General features: G+C 38.2%; 1 protein-coding gene across 1 annotated transcript; it reads left to right on the top strand.

Annotated features, from left to right (window-relative positions):
• The first annotated feature begins 61 nt into the window (after positions 1-61).
• On the top strand, positions 62-18,905 carry NCBP3 (nuclear cap binding subunit 3). The gene is made up of 13 exons (XM_075517684.1): positions 62-293; positions 2,063-2,128; positions 3,771-3,876; positions 4,861-4,986; positions 7,841-7,969; positions 10,235-10,308; positions 11,233-11,341; positions 12,103-12,202; positions 12,540-12,646; positions 13,734-14,019; positions 14,852-15,009; positions 16,216-16,380; positions 16,905-18,905. The coding sequence occupies exons 1-13, from the start codon at positions 141-143 to the stop codon at positions 17,138-17,140; spliced, it is 1,815 nt and encodes a 604-aa protein (XP_075373799.1). The 5' UTR covers positions 62-140; the 3' UTR covers positions 17,141-18,905.
• The last annotated feature ends 1,600 nt before the right edge of the window (positions 18,906-20,505 follow it).

Raw genomic sequence — 20,505 nt, forward strand, 5'->3', positions numbered from 1 at the left:
GCGTCTTGGCCCCCAACCGCCTCTAGCTTCGGGTGGCGCTCTATCCGCCCCAGTGGCTCGGTGGTGGTTCTGAGCGGCGGCGCTCTGTGCCGCGGCGGTGCCGTCTCGCTGGCCGGGCGGAGGGCGGGCCTGGCGGAGCCATGGCGGCCGTGCGGGGCCTGCGGATCTCGGTGAAGGCGGAGGCAACGGCGACAACGGCGGAGCCTCGCGGCCCGGAGCCTGAGCCTATGGAAGTGGAAGAGGGCGAGCTGGAGACCATCCCTGTGAGGCGCTCGCTCCGGGAGCTCATTCCGGTGAGAGGCGTGCGGTGGGGTCACGGGCGGGGGGGACGAAGGAGGGACCAGCTCCTGAGGGGGGGCAGGGTACGTAGGTGGCGGGGTTGAGGGTAGCGGGGAGAAGGTGTCTGCGGGGGTCTGTAAGGGCAATTGGAGGTACCTTCGTGGGAAAAGGGGCGACGTGGGGTGGGGAGGTGCATGGGGAGAAGCGATAGGGTGAGGGTGGCGGGGAGCGGGGCTGTGAGGGGACGTAGACGTATCTGAGGGGAGTTTGGGGCAAATTGTAAGAGGAAGCGGCCAGGATGTGCTTGGGAGCGAAGGGAATAAAGGAGGTGGTGGAAAAGAGGATTTGGGGTGTAGTGATGGGCTGTAGAGGAAGGCTGTGGATGGGAGAGTGTAAAAAGAGTGCTTGATGCAAGAAATATAGGGGATACCTGGAGCAGGGAGGTGACTGTGGGAGAGCTGAGTCGGAGGCAATGGGGATGTGGGCTCTGCTAGGTGGGTTTTGAACGTTTTCTTTTTTTTTCCCCCCCTCCTTCGTTTTTGCTAATTGTTCCTGTATACGTTTTAGTAGGATCAGGTTTAATACATAAAAATGGGTCAGAGTTCTTCTAACCTCCTAAATAGTCTTTTGCTCTCAAAACTTGTGTGGAAAGTGCTTTAGAAACTAATCTCTAATTAGCTGATTTACTAACATGCTTGAGCTTCTACCAAATACGTGGTCTAAGAGACGGCACCCTACTGTACTTCCTTGTGCTCCATGAGTCAACCTTAGACAGTGGGGGTTTTTAACTTTAAAAATAATGTTTATTTTGCTTTTCTTTTTCTTTTTAATAGTTCTAAACATTTGGCAGCCTTAGACAAACTTTGATGCTGTTACTAAGAAAAGCGGTTAGATTGTGTGTACTTCGGTATTTCTAAACTGAGACTGGCCTACTTTCTAGAAAAAAAATTCTTTAGCCAAAATAATTATTGCAGCACAAGTCTAAATAACACGTTTATTCCTCAAGAAAGCAAGGTGTGTGCTTCCAGCTTCAAACTTTTGCCAGGTGATGGTCCTGAGGTGCCAGAATGAAGAGGTGCTATTTTTACATACGCAAACAATGGAAGGGACAGAATTGGGTCATTGGTCCAGGGTCTGTGTGGTTTAGTGCAGTCTTGTGAATTCAGCAGTCCTGACCGATGGAAATGAAACTTGTAATTTTTTTCCCACATCATTCTCTATTTTTACTCTTTATCAGTAGGGTTGTATCAAACAGTAATGTTTCATCTTGCTGGTATTTGGAAGTTGGGTTTGAAATCATGATAGGAATAAAAAGTTACTTGTTTAATTGTGGATGTGGCTTGGTGTTCTGACTTTTGAGACTAAAAGCTGCAAATTGACACTTCAGGAGTCAAGTATCACTGTTAAATCTGTTCGTGGGAAATTATACCCAAAACCAAAACTGTGGAAGTTTTAGTTAGGAAAGGTGTTTGATGACTTCCCCTGTATTGCTGAGAGAGAGTAAGTAAAAACCTTAGCAGCGGTAGACACAGAAACTAAATTTTGCCAAAGGAAAGAATCCTTCTAGTAAAGGAAGTTTGGTTCAGTTCATATGCATTTACCTTCACTGACATCAGTGAGAGTTATTGCTTGTGTACTTGTCTATCTAGGCATGTAGCTTGGAGTAAGGATCAAGGAAAAGAAGATGTATTTATTGTACAAATGACCATATTTTTTTTCAGCATAGCAAGTATGTTGCTTTTGGTGTTCATTGAGATGTCACCACCATTTTGCTTTGTTTCAGGACACTAGTAGGAGATATGAAAACAAAGCTGGAAGTTTCATTACTGGAATAGATGTAACCTCCAAGGTAATTTTTGTGCTATGGTTCTTCAACATGTTCTAATTATTACTACTGGAAAGGAGGAACCGTTTCATTTATTTCTTCCCCAACATGCACAGAAGCTTAGCCTCATGTGCAGATAGCTGGCATTTTTCAACAGCTAGGGATTTCCGCTTTTGTTGGTTGTGGCCTGCATCAGGACCTGATATCTCTTGTAAACTCTGAGAATTAGCATTTTTACGTTACAAAAATTTGTGTGCCAAAGTCTGAAAATGTTTCTATTGAAATTGCCTTGGTGCCACTCGATATTGCAAAACAAAGCCCTCTGAGACAAGTCAGCTGCGGGTTTTCCTCTTAGGTGAGTGACAGAAGGAAGAACAAGTGCTTGGCAGGAAAATCTAGTTTCGTTGCCTTGTATCTTCCAAGGGCATCTTATTGTTTAATTATTTAAGACATAGTTTGGAGAATGTGAACAGCTGTTGCATTTAAATAACATAAAGTTACATAATTCTGTGGAACTTCCGAAATTTAATCCTACAGCTCATCTCTGTACATTTAGCACCGAATTGGCTGTTGTTTCGTATTGTACAATTGACCATTATATCTGGCATTTGGTAGCGGAGAAAAGGCATTTAGCCATATACTTTATAGGACTGATACAATTTTACATGTTCTAACAAATATGAATCCCCACCGCAGCGGTGTGTTGACAAGGGATGTGAATTCCCATCTTGCTTTACTGAAGCTCAGAAGATTGTGTTTATCAAAGAGTACGAAAAGGATTTGAGATGAAGACTGAAAATTAGCTTTTTGTCTTCAATATCTAGCTTCTGTGTATTGTAATTTGAAAAATAATTTGAAGTTCCCCTAGTCAGGGGAAAGCTGTTATCTTTTGTTGTGTTCTTTAATGATGTAACTCTGAAAAACTTTAAGAAATGTAGTCAAAGGTGTTTTGGCAATCTTTAAAAACTAGTAAAAAGCCTGTGTTTATTTGAGTATCATTGGTGGCAGTTTTTGCTTAATCACAGTTTGTGTTCCAAATTTTACTTTAGTTAGTAACATCCAAAAATGTATAATGCTACCTAATAAGTTCTGTAGAATAAGGAGCTTCTCAGTCGGTTTCAAAAATTGCACAAGATCCACATAAGCCGTTGCTCATGAGCTACTTAAAACCAGCTTGAATTGCCAGTCTAAGTAAGATCTCTATAGTCAGCACTCCAGCTAGTGTTGTTAAATTCATTCTCACAGAGACAAGTTTACATTTTTGTATATATTTAAAAAACAGATAGGGAAAAATCTCTTAAAAGACTAATTTTCCATGTGGTAGAAATGCTTGTTTAAGAGAGGTTTTTTTGAGCACAGCCTCTGTACATGTGTTAAGAAGGAAAAGGTAATGTTACTGTTCCATCATGGAGTCTGAGCATTGTCTGAGATAGCTTGTTTTCCATGCACCTTGATTCCTGTTATGTTGCTGGACCTACATTAAAACTATTATGTGGCACAGAAATGTTTCAATGGATTATTTCTGCATTCTGAAACATACAGGTCTCTTTAGAATTAATAGAATTACTAATATAGATTGTTGCTGTCTGGTAAATTCTATTTTAAATCTCTTGTTGGGAATGCTGCTGTGATTCCTGTTTTGACTGCATTGTTTTGCATTTTGCAGGAAGCAATTGAGAAAAAGGAACAAAGAGCAAAACGCTTTCATTTTCGAGCTGAAGTGAATCTCGCCCAAAGGAATGTGGCATTGGATCGGGACATGATGAAGAAAGGTACAAGTTTATCCAACAGTCAAGAAGAAAAGATCCCTTTGTTTACTTCCTCACAGTTCCTTTACTTGATTTATCCTATAATATTTCCTGCATCCCAAGGGTTTTCCCAGATCATTGCCAAAAGAAATCACTTTGGGGTTTTTTTTCACATACTTATTTTAATGTCATTACTTTTTAAACTGCTTGACAGTTATCATTTCACTCCTCATTTTACCAACCCCAGAAAGAAGAAAACATTTTTTGTGTATCCTGTTTACTGTTTGGCAATGGCACCTAGTGCTACATGTCCAAGATTCATCTTCTGGGTCAGTGCTGCTTTAAGAATCTTTACATTCTTTGAAAAGACGTTGGTCACTGTGGATGAGTAGAGGACTCTGTGTCCCATGCACAGTGAGATCAGATTCTGTGCTGTACATGCAGTGAAGCTGGACTGATTGCGTATGTGCTCTTAGATGGCAAGCTGGGCATGTTGGAATATAAGCAGATCAGCCAGGAGATGTGTGCACAACAGATTGGTGCTTTTGGCATCCACTTAGTTCTCAAGGCTTTTTTTTTCCAACTGGCAGCTTGGACCCACTAAGCCGTGGCCAATAACAGCTCTCTGTCAGATGATACAAGTGGAAGTGCTTTGTACACATGTCCTGGTCACAGGCCTCATTAGTATTCTGGCTCTTTAGTACTTAATGGTAGCACTTTGGCAGCATGTTAAAAAAAATGTTTTTAAGGCAGTTTGATTGCTGTGTAGTACCTGCATCTACCGATGTTTGTAATGTTACCTCTTTTTAATTCTCAATTTATTAAAGTTTTGCATTGTGGAATAATAACTCAAATTATGGTGTTTTAGAATGGTGTACATCATACTTTGCTTTAATTAGCTTCCCTTTAGCTTATTTAAAATGTTTGCTTTATAAACCCATATGTTACTAATACAAAAGCTTGCTCTATAGAAATAAGTACCAGTTTTGTATCTCTTCCTCTTTATAGCAATTCCTAAAGTGAGACTGGACACAATTTACATTTGTGGGGTGGATGAGATGAGTACACAGGACATCTTTGCCTATTTCAAAGAGTATCCTCCTGCTCATATTGAGTGGTTAGATGATACATCATGTAAGTAAATGGAGTCTTTTGTCTGTAGTTCTTACTCTTCTTTTTAATATCGGTCATAGCTGTACCTCAGATGTCTTAGTGCCTTTCAAAGTCACTGATCTTTGTCTCAGTTTCCCTGTCATTTGCCTTAGTCAAAAGAGATTTAGAAGGAAAGAATTAATAACATACGCTGAAAATCAAACCCACTATCCAGTTGAGTATTTACTATTGGAAAGAGATAGCATAGAATAACTTGCAGGTCTCTAAGTGGAAAAAAAAGGTCTAAAATTTTGTGCTGCTTACATCTAGACGTAAATAGTATACCTGCTTGTGAGTGTCACAAAAGATGACATTCTGAGAGAAGATTATTGAGCTGTGTGCAGTTAGGCAGGTTGGTATGGTTTTGTGCTGTGAAGGAGCAGACTTGTTGCCATATTTGTTTAGTGCATTCTCAAGGAGAAATTAGTGGGTGGAAGAAGGTGGCAGTTGAATGTGATTTACATAGCTTGGAAAAGGAATGTAAATTCACATTGCAAGGGCTGTTTTGGGGAGTAAGCGTGCAGTGAGATTGCCAGAAAGATACAAGGTTGTTGACAGTCATGCTTTTTTCAGTGATACTAAAGACTGTACAAGAGCTGTTTGCTGCCGTTGGGCGCTGGATCATGGAACTGGAAGGGTCTGGGATTGTCATGCGGCTAGAAATTCTGTAACTGAAATCGTAGAAAAAGAAGTAGGAGCCAGTGCAAGTTTTCCAGTTGGATTGGGATCGCTGGAAACTGGTTTATTGACAAGTATGGCTGAGACCTGAGAATTAGTAGCATGGTTGCCTGGAAGGACCCTGAAGGAATTACGTTCGAGTGCCAAACAAAAGATATGGTATACTACAAAATATTGGTAACCTTGAAGTCACTGTGTACGATGGCTTGATATACTGCCACAGTGAGCAGTGAGCCCTGGGTGGACAGTTGCAGTAAAGAGCTGCTAGATGAACCTGTGGTGATACATAAGCTGGCAAGTGCACAGCTTAACTCTGTATCTGAGGCTACATTTCTAAGATTGTCTGATTATCTTTTTTCTTAAATGTTACCTATGTGAATTTAACATGGAAACAGAGTGAACTTGCAGTGCAAAAATGCAGGCTTCAGAGTTGTAATGGTACTTTACCCGATTATAGTTAAAACATATTTTTTTTGGTGATTAATTTGTGATTCACCTAGGGAAGTGATTGTGCCCCTGTACTCAGCACTAGTGAGGCCGCACCTCGAATGCTGTGTTCTGTTTTGGGCCCCTCACTACAAGAGAGACATTGAGGGGCTGGAGCATGTCCAGAGAAAGGCAACAAAGCTCGGGAAGGGTCTAAAGCATAAGTCTGATGGGGAGCGGCTGAGGGACCTGGGGTTGTTCAGCCTGCAGAAAATGAGGCTGAGGGGAGACCTTAGCACGCTCTACAACTGCCTGAAAGGAGGCTGTAGAGAGGTGGGGGTCAGTCTCCCAGGTCACAAGTGATAGGATGAGAGGCAATGGCCTCAAGTTGCACCAGGGGAGGTTTAGACTGGATATTAGGAAATTTTACTTCACTGAAAGGGTTATCAAGCATTGGGACAGGCTGCCCAGGGAAGTGGTTGAGTCACCATCCCTGGAGGTATTTAAAAGCCGTTTGGATGAGGTGCTTAGGGACATGATGTAGTGGTGGGCTTGGTAGTGTTAGGTCTACGGTTGGACTTGATGATCTTAAAGGTCTTTTCCAACCTATACGATTCTGTGATTCTGTTATTTTCATGCTGTGTCTGAGTTAGCATGCCAACTACACTCGGTGAAAATTCCAAGAAAAAGCATTGTCTTTTCAGCATAAATTTGTGTTACAGCATGGCAAAAATTTTAACATTCCCAACTGAATTGCATCTCAAGATGTCTTAGCGCAAAGGTGAATTTACACTGTGTTCTGTGTTTCAAACTGATGCACATAAAGTGATAAAGGCTTTGAAAATTTGGAAATGTTAGTATCCAGTACCCAGTTAGTGTCCGAGTGTTCTTCACCTTGTAGATCTTGTCTGTTGGAGTAATTTAAGAGAGAATCCTTTATTTTGGGACACTGTATAGTTTTCTTGGTATCTGAATACACTCTGCTTAACAGCAGAGCAGTAAATGACATTTGTTGCTGTATTTGCATTGAATGCATCCATGCAGAAAGCTTTTGTTCAAAACCTGTTTCTAAGCAGTTTTAGCTCTTTCAGTTTTGGCATCTCTAAAATGCTTTTAATTGGCCTAAGAAGTTATATTTTAGTACCATCTGCTGGTACTTAAGGCATGTGTGAGGCATGTACTGAATTATAATTGTTAACCTGTGTACACTATAATCTGTACTTGAGCAGTCTCCTATTTTTCTCTATTTTCCTGCTTTTTGGAAAAGATTAACAGAATTCTGCAGTAAGGTCCAAGGTTCTGTTAAATTGCCAAAGGGGAAAAAATCAAGGCTTCTTTCTTTTTTTTTTCCTCCTTTTTTTTCCCCTTTAATTGCATTTGCGTGCTAACACGTTCATGAAATACACTGACATTGATTCAATATCCTAATTTGCTGTGCTCAGGAAGCAGTCTCTAATATATACAGTTGCGCATTTCAGTGGTTTTGGTTGTGATCAGTTTTTGTATGTGTTTGTTGTCATGTGATGAAAGCTGTGTGTCCTCCAGCTTACCAAGTATGTTAAAGAATATGACTTCCTCTGCAAGAGCTATGTCTGATTACTTTTTTGTCATGTCACTATATAAGAGCATTTCTGAACTTTTGTTAGCTATTTCCCTCCAGTAAGGCAGTGTATGTGACTGCTTGATTATACAAACTGCGTTTTGTTTTTGTATGTGTTTATGTATGTCATAGGTAATGTGGTCTGGCTTGATGAAGTAACAGCAACACGGGCTCTAATAAATATGAGTTCCTTGCCTGATCAGGAGAAAACGAAAAGCAGAGAAAACAATGAAGAGAAGACAGCTGAAAAAACCAAGAAAGGTAGATTGAGATATGCATATGTAGACATCATCTAGTTAAATCAATGAAACTTTAAACTTGTGCTTGGGTACTGCATAATCTAAATTACTGAAGGAGCTTCTATCATATAGTTTCAGGTAAATGTATTCTGCCACTTTAAAAAAGGCTTTCATCTTGGAAACCTTTTGAAGAAGCTGCTTCTTAAAAGGTGGGTTGGAGCTAGACCAAAAGCAGTAATTCAGTTGACACTGAACATGTTAGATGCAGGGTCATATTCAGATATGATATTTATAGTGGTACGTGTTGCACAGAAATAAGTCTGTGTGATGTGCATACAAAGGCAGGAAAAGGATGGATTCTAAGTGTGGAAGAAGCAGGTGTAAGAAAATGTTTGCAATACCACAGTTGATTCCTTTCTTGATACACCACCATCCTTTAAGTATATCGTTCACACTAATGTGACTGTTTCACTTCACCACTGTGTATATCATCTCTAAATTTGGCTATTATACTTTCAAGAAAGAAGCACACTGAAAGGTCAGTTATAAAAGAGCAAAGCAGCAAAGTACATCTTAATGTTGTGATACATCTGGTACCTGAATGCCTTAATTGTAAGTTTATTTCACTTTTATGGCTGTAAATTAAAAATCAGGCTTTTGCTACCTCAGGACTGTTTTGCTGTTAGGCTGGTGTGATAAATTGCTGTGGTTCAAAGTACTGCACCACACAGCACAAAGCAAAGAGAGATGTTGTATTTATTAACTCTTCCGTAGATTTTGCTTAAACATGCTATATGAACAAAATGCAAATAGCCAATCTTGCTGTTAGATATTTGCAGTGCTACTAAAGCCTTTCTAGAAAGTTTGGGGTTTAGGGCTTTGTTAAACTTGTGGATCCTTCTAACTCATCCCCTTTTTTTCTTGTTGCTTTTCTCCACAATGCAGTGGCTCCTCAACCATCCATGTGACTTTAATTTTTGGGCAAATGTTGATAATGCTTGAAGTAAGACGTGTTACAAAGTTTTTGGAGATTAGTGACTGTCTTGTTTAAATGAAGCATAAATATATGTATTTAATCTTGTTGGCTACAAGTTACATATTGCATCATCATTGCACCACATCTCAAAATAAAAACTGTCATCTAAATTACTCCTGTTCATCTGGAAAAGTGGGATATTAGGTCAAGTAAAAACTGTTCAATTACATCTTAAGGTGTGAGATGCAGACAGATACACTGGAGTAATTGGCTGAGTTGCATTCCTTTTTTAGATAGGAATTTGAGGGCTATTTAGGCATTTAGGGAAGCGAGAGACTAGTCTTTACTGTGAGAAGCTTATCATTTTGGGGGGAAAAAAGCGCTTGAATGCTCTCCCTGATGAAACTTAATTATTCAGGTTTGAATTTGGTTCATTTGTTTACCTAAATTCTCTCTTCCGTTTCAGTTTGGTTAATTGTGCTTCACTCTTTTCTTTGAACTTGGGTATATTTTCAGGATCTTTTGAACAACTACTGCTCTCTTAAGTTTTCAAGTCTCTTGTTGGATAAGATTAAGATAAGGAACTCTGAAATATAGAAGACGGGGGGTTTTTTAGGTACTTTGAGATGTTTGCAAATGATATTGGTATATGCTGATAGCTGTCCATATTCTCTAACTTCCCCCCCCCCCCCCCCCCCCGAGAACTGTTTGGAAAAAAAATATTCCAATATAAGTTTTCTTACTCTGAGCTAAAAAGAACCCTGAAAAATCTATGCAAGCATCTCACAGTTTTAGTGATTCTGGAAGTGTGCACTCTTCTGTTAGTTATTTCACTTAGAAATTAAGTCACTAAGGTTTTGGTTTTTTTCCTCCTGCTCTCTCTCAGAAACTTCTAAGCTTTGGAATAATGACCTGGTTTACATTGTTCGTATTGGATACTTTTAGGTACCTGCAGCATTTTAAAGGGAGGCTGAAGGAAATAGGCTTTTATATGCCTTTTACAGTCTTGGCCTTGCTGATCTCTGTCATACCCTGAAATGCAGTGCCATTTCGTTTGCTTTCAAAGAATTAATAATCCACATGTGCTGCCGCAGGCAGTTATCTGCACAGAGGCTGCCTCGTTAATGTTATTCTGTGCTCATGCGTGCTCCAAATTTCTGTAGACATTTACTGTTTTGATTGTTCTCTAGGCTGCACAGAAGAAAGGGTAACACCTTCAGTTTGATTTTAGAGAATGTAGGTAATAATAATCAAACATGACTGACACTAAAATGGAGGTTATTCTTTTTCCCCAATTATTTTCCTTCTTAGAAAAACAGGAGGAAAGTTCTGATGATGAGACAGAAGAAGGCGAGGTTGAGGATGACAATCCAAGTGACGTTGAGGTCGGTACAGAAGGAAAGTGAAAACACTGTTATGGAAGTTTTGCTCTGACTGGTGTATAGGCTTCGTAACATTATAGATTTAACCACAGATATTTGCAATTCACAATTTAATTATCAAAGTAAACTAGATGGGGAAATGACAGGAAGTGCAGATATGCTGTTGGTGAGAATAGCTATGTAAGAGTGTTTTGTGAAAGTAGATTTTGAAGAGTGCTAGGGCATGCAGCATGTAAGAGCTAGACCGGCTGCTCTTTTCTGCTGAGCGGAGGCAATGAAAGAACAATAATGGAAGGCAGCGGCCTTTCAGCAGTGAAGGCAGTGCTTAAAGAGACAAATAGGATTTAGGCTGTCCATAGATATGTGTGGGAATCAGCATACGCATTGGTGTTTTGTAAGTGATTTAATCTTCACTGGCTGAATATATAATAGGTGTGATTATTATTTTCTTTAGGAATGGCTCGGTGAACACTCATATATCATGGAAGTCTGAATTTTAGTTTCTATACAGCAGATATAAATGAAAAAAAAAAAGCCTTTTAGTCATTGTGTGAGGGCATGAGAACCTGTTAGTAAAACCATTTAGATATGAAACAAGCAAAAAAAAGTCAAGTAGTTATTTTCAGTGTCCAAGTTGTGCTATTTATTTTCTACATTTCGGTCAGTAGTATAGTGTCATTTGAAAGTTATTGGATTTAATAATCTGAGATAATGTTATGAAGGAAGAAAAGGAAATATTTTAAATCTTTTGGGCAAATCAATCTAAAAATTCACATCAGTTTGTCAAGAAAAAAGCAGAGTTCATGTGAACATAATTTGAAAAGTAACTTTCTTAATAATCTGTTGATTGCTTCTCTGTAAGCAATCCGTTTTTGTTCAACAGTAATTTTATTTTTGAGTCCAAAATACCTTTTTTGCCCCCCAAAGTTGGATGCCCTCTCCCAGGTAGAAGAGGATTCTCTCCTGCGTAATGATCTTCGCCCTGCCAATAAACTGGCTAAAGGAAACAAGCTATTCATGAGATTTGCTACTAAAGGTAAATGAACAGCTTAACAAGCATAATGAATTAATTGCTTGTTGTAGTTTTATTTGTTGACTAATTAATGACTTGAAGTACCTAATTTTTATTTGCAAAATTGTTAGGTTTTTTGTTAATCATCACGTATTAAGATTTTGCAATAAATCCACACTTAATGTGTGAATTAAATGCAGTTCAAGTGGTATGAAAATTATTGTACATAAAAATTTTATCTTGGGCTCAGGGCATTCTTCCCAATACCACAGAATAGGTTTTATGATGCCCTTCTCTACAGAGGTAAATTTCACATTTTTTAAATATGAAAATCATTTGAGATGCTGATGAGGTATTAGTGGAAATTATTGCTAAATACTAAATATTGCTTAAATGATATTATGAGTAAAATGAAAATCCATATAATTTCTGGGCCATGTGGGAAGTGACACATCCATAAAGAAAAGAAAGGTCATGAATAAGGTAAGTATAGCCTCCAGCAGTTACAGTGGGATGTAATGCTCTGTTGAGATGATATGTAGAAACTTAGTCTCGCTAGAATTAAGTTTCTAGACACAAATAAAACTGTGGCAGTAGGAAAAATTTCAGAGGTGTCAGCAAGATTGTATCCTTCGTGAAGGACATTGGAGTAATGCTGACCTGTAAGACACATTCAGTCTTAATTTCACTCTCTATGTCTTTGACTGGATGGTTATTTATTTTTATGCTAGTGTTGTAAGATACATTCTAAGAGGTAAATATTCCTTTAATTTATGTTTTTTCAGATGACAAAAAAGAGCTGGGAGCTGCAAGGCGAAGCCAGTATTACATGAAATATGGCAATCCGAATTATGGAGGCATGAAGGGGATTCTTAGCAATTCTTGGTGAGTATTGTATAGAGGAGTTGGAACATTGCAGGTAATTGGACAAGATAGTCTAAAACTGTTTTAATTTGTGGATTTTCTTTCTGTTCCGTTTATGTAGATGCTTCTTATGTGTAAATAATGTTTTTGCAATGTGACTATGAATTTGCAAGGGAAGTATTTTTTCATGAAAATAAAGAATGTTTATATTCAAAACATTCAGAACGGATCTCTGACATAAATGTATGTCTGCTATTAAAGTGAGCGATAATTGCATATGCTTAATCCAGGACTGAATATGGCTTATTCGTGGTGCCTTTTCTGTGACAGGAATGTCATTCTTTTTGTGGTGTTTCAGGAAACGAAGATACCATTCACGTCGAATCCATCGGGATGTGATAAAGAAAAGGACACTTATTGGGGATGATGTTGGCTTGACTCCTCCTTATAAACATCGTCATTCAGGTAATTGATGCCAGTGTGTTGACCCTGTAAGAACACAATTGGGGAATGGAGGGCTGGAAAGGACCTTAATCCCCTGTGATGTGTGAAAGTGAAGTGTACTTTTAAAAAATATATCTGTAACTGAATCACATGTTAAGAGTTTGCAGGGAACAACTGAGGTAGCAGAAACTTGACGCTGCTCAGTGTCTTGCCAAAATAGCTGCTACTTTTTATGTGATATTTTTCTTTTACAAATTTAGGACATGGGGGCTATAGCATCAAGGGCAAAAAGAAGAGGTAACTTCTTTAAACTTCTTGGCAATTTGTCATACTTGCTGTGTCAATTCTTCTGTTCTATGAAAAAGCAAGCTCTAGATGTAGAACAATGAAGATTAGAAAATTCTACTAATTAGGCTTGAATATCTTCATCTGCTCCCAAAGGTAGGGGGTGTGCATTAGAAAAATAATTGGTGTAAAAATCTTTGACGTGAGACAAATATAGTGTCAAAGTTTCATATGAGCGGCCTGTTAAAAATACAGTCATGGATGTATCGAATCTCATGGAAGATTTTGCATGTTGATAATGTACTGCTTTCTGAAAAGATGCTTGCACACTGATGGCTAAATTGAAGTTGTTGATTTATATTTAAATCAGTATATGTGATAAATTCATACTAATGATATGTGCGTTCTTTTAGGCATTACTGTTTACAGGACTTGAAAGGATTATCGCGGAGCCAGCAGTTGTCACATTAAGCCCCCCAAGATCATAGGAATTGTTATGTTTAGTTCAGGAAGTATGAACTGCTCCTACTACAAGAGGCAGTTGTACTTTATATATTCAGTCCAGCTTCATGCTTGAGCAGGCTTCTGAGATAATGAACACCATGGACTTTTTTTTTTTTCTCCTGTGGCAATTTTCTTCCACTTAGGCTATTCTGTAATATAGATTCCACTCAGAATATTTTGCAAAATATTCTCTCTCTTTAGCCTTAGAGAACTACAAAGACTCATTTGTAGTGGATCATTAATTACAGTGATTTTTTTTTTTTTTGGCCTTGCTTTTAAGGTACCTTCAGTTTATCAGAATCAGTTTGTTTTGCTACAGGCTTAGTAAATGTTCCTGAGGAGCCTATTGAGGAGGAAGAAGAGGAGGAAGAAGATCAGGATATGGATGAAGATGACAGAGTTGTGGTAGAGTACCGTGATGAACTGCAAGCTTTCAAACAGTCCCGAGACCGCAGTGCAGCAAGACGGTCGAGTGCTAGTGCATCTGATTCTGATGAAATGGACTATGATCTTGAACTGAAAATGATATCAACACCCTCTCCCAAAAAGAGCATGAAAATGACAATGTATGCAGATGAGGTGGAATCACAACTGAAAAATATTAGGTAAAAGTTTCTTATTCTTTGAAAGTATCAGTGAAAAGGCATTCTAAACTTTAATTAGTGACAGAGCTGTCAAAGCTTAAAGACAAACTGTTGAAGCTACTTTTTCAATTCTTAGCCTAATTTTGTAGTAGATATTTTAAAAAGAAATACAAAATACAGAAAACAGTGATACAGGCTTTTAATTACAGTTAACATTTTTTAAATATAGCTTTCTTTGCAGATTTCTGTAAACCTCCTTATTGATAATAATGAAGCTCAAAGTGGAATCAATAGAAATTTATGCAAGCAAGCACAATTAACTTCTTGCATTTTACAGCTAGGCCAGGGAGAAAGAACTCCTCTTTCTCTTTTCCCTTTATCCCGTTCCTCTTTTCTCAGAAAGAAGAATAACCCTTAAGTGATGATGACAAAAAGGAATTTATGTTCATTATGGGCATATTGGCCAAAATCACATATATTGGAGATTATTAAAATAACTTTAACATGTGTCCCTTCAGTAGTATGATTATACTTCATTATAACGTCAAGTGCTTTAACAATCTTGAGGTTACTTATCTGCTCTGAATTTTGACCCAGAGGCACAGCCTTAAGGAGACAAACTCAATACCTGCCTTGAAATGGATACTGAGGTATTCATGTGATTATTGCTAAACTTAGGATTCTGACTGGAGCACCTGCTCTTTTAAGTCAGTGGTTTTTACCACTGTTTCTCAGTAGAGAAATCCTGATATTACTGTTTTCTGTGATGTAATTTTACATACAAGAAGACTTAAAAACTATACTAGCTTTCATTTCATTTAGGGGATGTTAAATCTATTATTATTTTATTTAGGAATTCTATGCGAGCAGATAGCATAGCAACCAGTAACATCAAAAATCGGATTGGCAATAAAGGATCATCAGAGAAAGTTGCAGATGTAAGACTACTGTTAGAAGAAAAGCGTCAGAATAATACTGGGCCACGTCAGCCAAACAGCACTGTAAAATCAGGTAATTTTAAACTCTTACATCGTGCAGAACTGTGACTGGCTCATTAAAAGGGATATATTCATTTCACATCTGTGCTCCACTGCAACTTACAAACCGGAGGGAATTCTGTTCAGCAGCAGTTTCTGCATCCATACGGTTAATTCTTCCTTGCTAAGAGACTGAGTTGGGGATTGCTTTGGGGAAAAATGAAGTACATTTGAGTGAAAGAGTGACATTTATTTTTATCCAATTCATTTGCCTGTTTCTATTTTCCCCCACTTTGTCCTTTTCAATTTGCTTGCTCCTTGAGGCAGAGATTCTGAGAAACATAGCATGTGGGGAGGCTCGCGTACCAAATGAAATGTGAAACACTAGCTACTTACATGAAAGACCATGTATTACATGAATATGGACGTATTTTTCAATTAGCAGGGTTTAGTTTTGGGCTTAATTGACTGTTGCTTTTTGATTCAGGTATGTGTAATTTTGGCTACTTCTGACATATGTAGTATCCAGAGGATTATCTGACTGATAAGTGAAAGATACTTTTTTGTATCAATGTAATGTAGAAGTTATGTTAGTATATTTTACCCCTCCTGCACATTTTGGGGCTCTGACAAGTTGGCACATAAATCCTATAACTTCCTTTGCCTTTATGTTTTTGTTTGAACCTGCTTTAAGACTAGGAATATCTCGCTAAGCCAGACAAATTTCAGAATGTAAGACTCGCATCATGGGTTAAGTATCAATATATTTAGGATTCTTATATTCTGTTTTTCATTTTATTCTGCAAAATATCAAGCAGTATTAGAATTCTAAAGCAAGGTATCTATTATCGGAAAAGAATCGTTGAAAGCATACCAATTTTTCTATAATCATACCTCATGCTGGATACATACACGCTGTGCTGCTAAAACAGAAATGCAGCAAGCCATGGAATAACTTACTTTTTTGATCTTCTGGACGTAGCACAACCTGAAAACATTACATGTCAAATTTATTGCCAAAAAAAAGAAAAATGAAATCTGGATAAATTTTATTGCAGACATTGCCAGGACTGAAATCTGAGTATGAAAGACTTAATGAAAAGACTACAGAAAAGATAAAAACAGAGAATCTGTCTAATTTCAAGTTCTTCAAATTGTGCAACGAGCATAAAATTAGCTGGCAGAACTAAGGTAAATGCATCATGGTTTTTGTCATTTTAATCACTGAAAATATCCCTAGATGTGCGGCAAAGACTGGGAAAAAGACCACATTCTCCAGAAAGTAAACCTCCAAGTAGTACAGCTGCTCCTCGTCGAGAACCAATATCAGATGTACACAGCCGGTTAGGAATCCCCAAGCAAGATGTAAAAGGCCTCTATTCTGATACCAGAGAGAAGAAATCAGGTTAGTTTTTATGGAGAAAATGTAATACTGCAATGCCTTTGATTTTAGAGTATAAGAGAAATTTCAGCAGAAAATCATGAAGGATGTTCAATTGAATGCAATTAAAGATGAATTAGCAAATGTTTGTTCAGAGCTTTGAAATCTAAATACAGGTAGGTAGGTTGAGCTGAGTATTTTTATGAGCAGTATTTTTATATAGGTATGCTTAAACGTAGAGGACTACTTTAAAACTGTGGTCAAAACAGGGCACTAAAACAAGTGTAATGAATGCAATGGCACTTCAGACCTGTGTGTAGCATTCTCTGCAAATGGGAAACAGTGAACGGGACTGCACTGAGCCTCCCATATTTTAATTTCAACCTCTGCTTCAGAGCATAGTAAGTTCCATGCCAAACATTAAGGTGGGAGGAGCGTGAGGAGTTTAAAGAGATGCTGTGAATTTAAGACTTGGTTCCTCAGACTTTCTCCAGAATTCCTTAGTCCTGTCTTTTTTAAAAAAAAATGTTTGTTTTTCATCTGATCAGGTAATTTATGGACCCGATTAGGGTCTGCTCCGAAGACACAAGAAAAGACTACAGATAAACCTGAAAACTCTGTGGCATCTCCAGAGGAAGATGATTCAGAGCTCCAGCGGGTTTGGGGTGCTCTCATTAAGGAAAAAGAACAGTCTCGGCAAAAAAAGAGTCGATTGGATAATTTACCATCTCTACAAATTGAAATCAGCCGAGAAAGCAGTTCTGGATCAGACACTGAATCATGATTGTTTTTACATTCTGATCCTCAAGATTGTGACTCTGCATTGTGGCAAGATTTCCTTTGCCCAAAAGCTGGACACTGGCAAAGACTCTGCAGTGAAGGTTCCAGAAGTGTCTCTGTTCCTTTTATACAAAAATAGAGATGCATATACCACTTGAAACCTAAAGCAATCACGTTTGTCTGGAGTCTGTGGTTGGCCCTGTGTTACGTAGGGCATTGTCATATATGTTTATTACAGCAAACCTGTAGTTAATTCTAGCAAAACACTTTTCCCCAAGCTTTGAACTTAAAAGAAGAGGCAGAAATGCTCCGTATTTTTAAGAGGACCTTTTTGTTCTTAATATTTTTAACATTAGAGGAGCCTTTTAACAAAATATTTTACACAGTTCATCCAAAGAACAGGGCATTTCATAATCAACATCATTGCCTTGCCCTTCTGGCTCTTACCAGCACCTTTCCTTTCCTCTTGAAGTAATAACAATAATGCTTCCTGGGTAGGCAGCCAGCACGGATAAAGCATGAAGGGACTATCACGTTCCCTTCTTCCAAAATACTGAATGTAAATTGAAGTTAAATGTTTTAATACAGTGAAATTTCACATAGTATCCAAGTAGCATCACTGCTCTCAAGGAATTCTGCTTGTTTATTTTGGTGCTACTATGTTCTGCTGTAGTAGGGATTGAGATGTTCAAGACTGCAAAGTTGGATGTTTGAGAATTGTGTAAATTCCCAAGGGTTTAATTTTTTTTTTTTTTGTTACATGATGAGAAATTACATTTCTTTCATCTGTATTATGTTTTGAAGAAATCTAACAATTTAAAAACATACAGTTTTATATTTGTGAGAATTTTCCTGTTGGCCACGGTGAAAGCTATAGTGGTGTTTTCCTATGTGTTTAATTATATATACATATATATATATAACTGAAAGAGAAAAGGAAAACTATAGGATCATTGTCTCATGTCAATATTTTTGAATGTTCTTATTGTATAGTACATGTGGATGTGCACATGGTTGACTTGTTACATTCAGCTTTTTTACCCGCATACCCTTTCTAGGTAGGAAAAAGTTCGGATCAGTGTGCAACTGCAATTTGTTCTTGTTGCCTATGGCATCTCTTTTGATTGCCAGTAATTCTAAATAAGGAATAATGCTAGCACATCACATTCTGGTAAACAGAACAGGTAGCAAAAACATTGTCTGCTACATTTTGATCATCTGAAAATTTGTTTGCATTGTCCCTATTTCATAGGTTCTGTCAGTCCAAAATGTCTATGAATATCTCTTCCCCTTTCTGCTTTTTAACAAACAAATGTTTTATCTTTTTTTCCCCTGTTTTTGTACTAAGTTGAAGTAGGTTTGAGGCTTCACAAAAGCAAGGAATCTGCAATTAACTTTTCTTACTGCTTTATTATGTGTAAGAATAGCAGCACGTAAAATTCAACGTAAAAATGAAAGGTACAGTGACTAGAAGGGTAATCTGGGGACTGACTGGGCTTCAAGCCTTATTATTTCCTTGTTTTGTGACACTCATCTTTGATTTTATATTTAATTATTGAATATATAAATATGTCTCATAAAAAGTACTGTTGAGAGTAAATGACTGCAATGTCTGATCACTGTAATAATTCATCTTAACGTGTGCTTTCATTAATACCCCTTCCAAAGCTTTCAAATCGAATCATACCCATACCGTACTCATTTCTCAAGATCTTGATAAAACTTATTTAACCAGTGTCATTTTGCCAGTAAACCTTTGTGTTATATTACTGCTTTGAATCCCTGATGACCTTTCCTTTTCCTGAAAGGAGATGGTAGATATGAATCATGCACCCGGCTTATGAAGACAGGCTTCTGCACTGTTGTGAATCTTTGCATGTTTTTAAGCTCAGCAAGCTGGCTGCGGTCTGCTGTTAATGTTGCTGATACAACCACTGTGTTTCCATGTAAATACTTGTCACTTGAGCCTGGTGAAGGACAGACTAAGTGGTATGAAGGGCAGAATGGGAACAGAGAATTTCTTCAACTGATAAAAAAGATCTGAACTAATGGATGTATGAAATCAAGAAAAGCGATGTAGGGAATGGCTTGTGTTCAAGGAAGAGGAGCCATTAACACTGTCTCTGTCTTCCAGGTAGTCATAAATACGCCTTACAGATGCTTCCACGTTAGTCAGGTCTGTCGTCTTTATGGTTTGGAGGGAGGGTTATGTGTGTTAATGAGACCATGGTAGCTTCGCTGCAAGAAAAACAGACATTTACTGTTGAAGGGACCTATAGAGAGGTGGTTTTTGTAACTGATTGTGTGCCTGGTTTTGTTTTTCGATGCTGTACAGAGAAGCCTTGAAAACCGTTTGCTGGTATCAGGAATTCTAGCTTTGGTCTTCCTTAGTTACCTGAACATGAAGTGCTGGGTTTTGATAATTAAAAATGAGCACTGAATCTTTAGTGAATGCTTTTTCGTCAATGTGGTTAACTTAAATCTATTTGACCTAGAGAGAGATTGCATAGAGAATTTTGTTGTAGGTCCCCTTCTCTCTGTGGTCAGCTGTTTTGCTCTTAGCTAATGTGTTCTTGATCTTTCACTGAACTCCCCGATATTAGTGTATTCCAGGTTAGACAAATTACCATTTCAAGGTAAGGAGCAAAATTAAGTAATTGGAATTCTTTGCATAATAAAAAAGAATCCAAGGCCTACAAAGGTCACCTTCAAGGAATTTGGTGCAGAAATTAACGTTCAGATACCGACAAGTGCAACCTATGTATTCTACTAAAATGAACTGACGTTGAAAATTGCAAGGAGGAGAACTTCAGCTTCGGCTTTTGCTGGAGGATCTATGCCTCGGAGGAATAAATGGTTCTGAATTTTAAGTGACTCGTTATAGGACCACACTAGTCCTTCTAGGACGTTTTTGCTGTTTTGAAAAGGTATTTTTTTGGTAAATGGTTCAGGTGACTGTTACATTGTGCAAAAGAAATTGTCATGGGGCCTGTGGGCTCTGTGCTTGCAGCTGTCCTCAGGCAGACTCTGAACGTGTGGCCTTGATGGTGAGACTTGAAAGTGAGGGCTTTTTTTTTTTTTTTTTTTTTTTTTTTTTTTTTTTTAAGATGATGGCTGATGTGTTTGAGAGGGAAAAGGAAAGCAAAAAAAACCCCTTATTTTCAGTTCAGGATGACACTGTAACGTGAAAAGAGTGAAACTTTTATTTAAACAGCTGTTCTACTCCAAGTAAAAGTGGTCTGAAATCACACTGGCCTATCCGGTTTTGCTGGAACATACCCAATGAAGGACACGGCTGCACCTCTTCTTGGTGAAGGGCCCGTAGATGGGCCCTTCCTGGGCTTGTGCCTTCCTGGGGCCAAGATGAGG

The sequence above is a fragment of the Mycteria americana genome, chromosome 15 (assembly GCF_035582795.1).
Source record: "Mycteria americana isolate JAX WOST 10 ecotype Jacksonville Zoo and Gardens chromosome 15, USCA_MyAme_1.0, whole genome shotgun sequence".
Lineage (NCBI taxonomy): Eukaryota > Metazoa > Chordata > Aves > Ciconiiformes > Ciconiidae > Mycteria > Mycteria americana.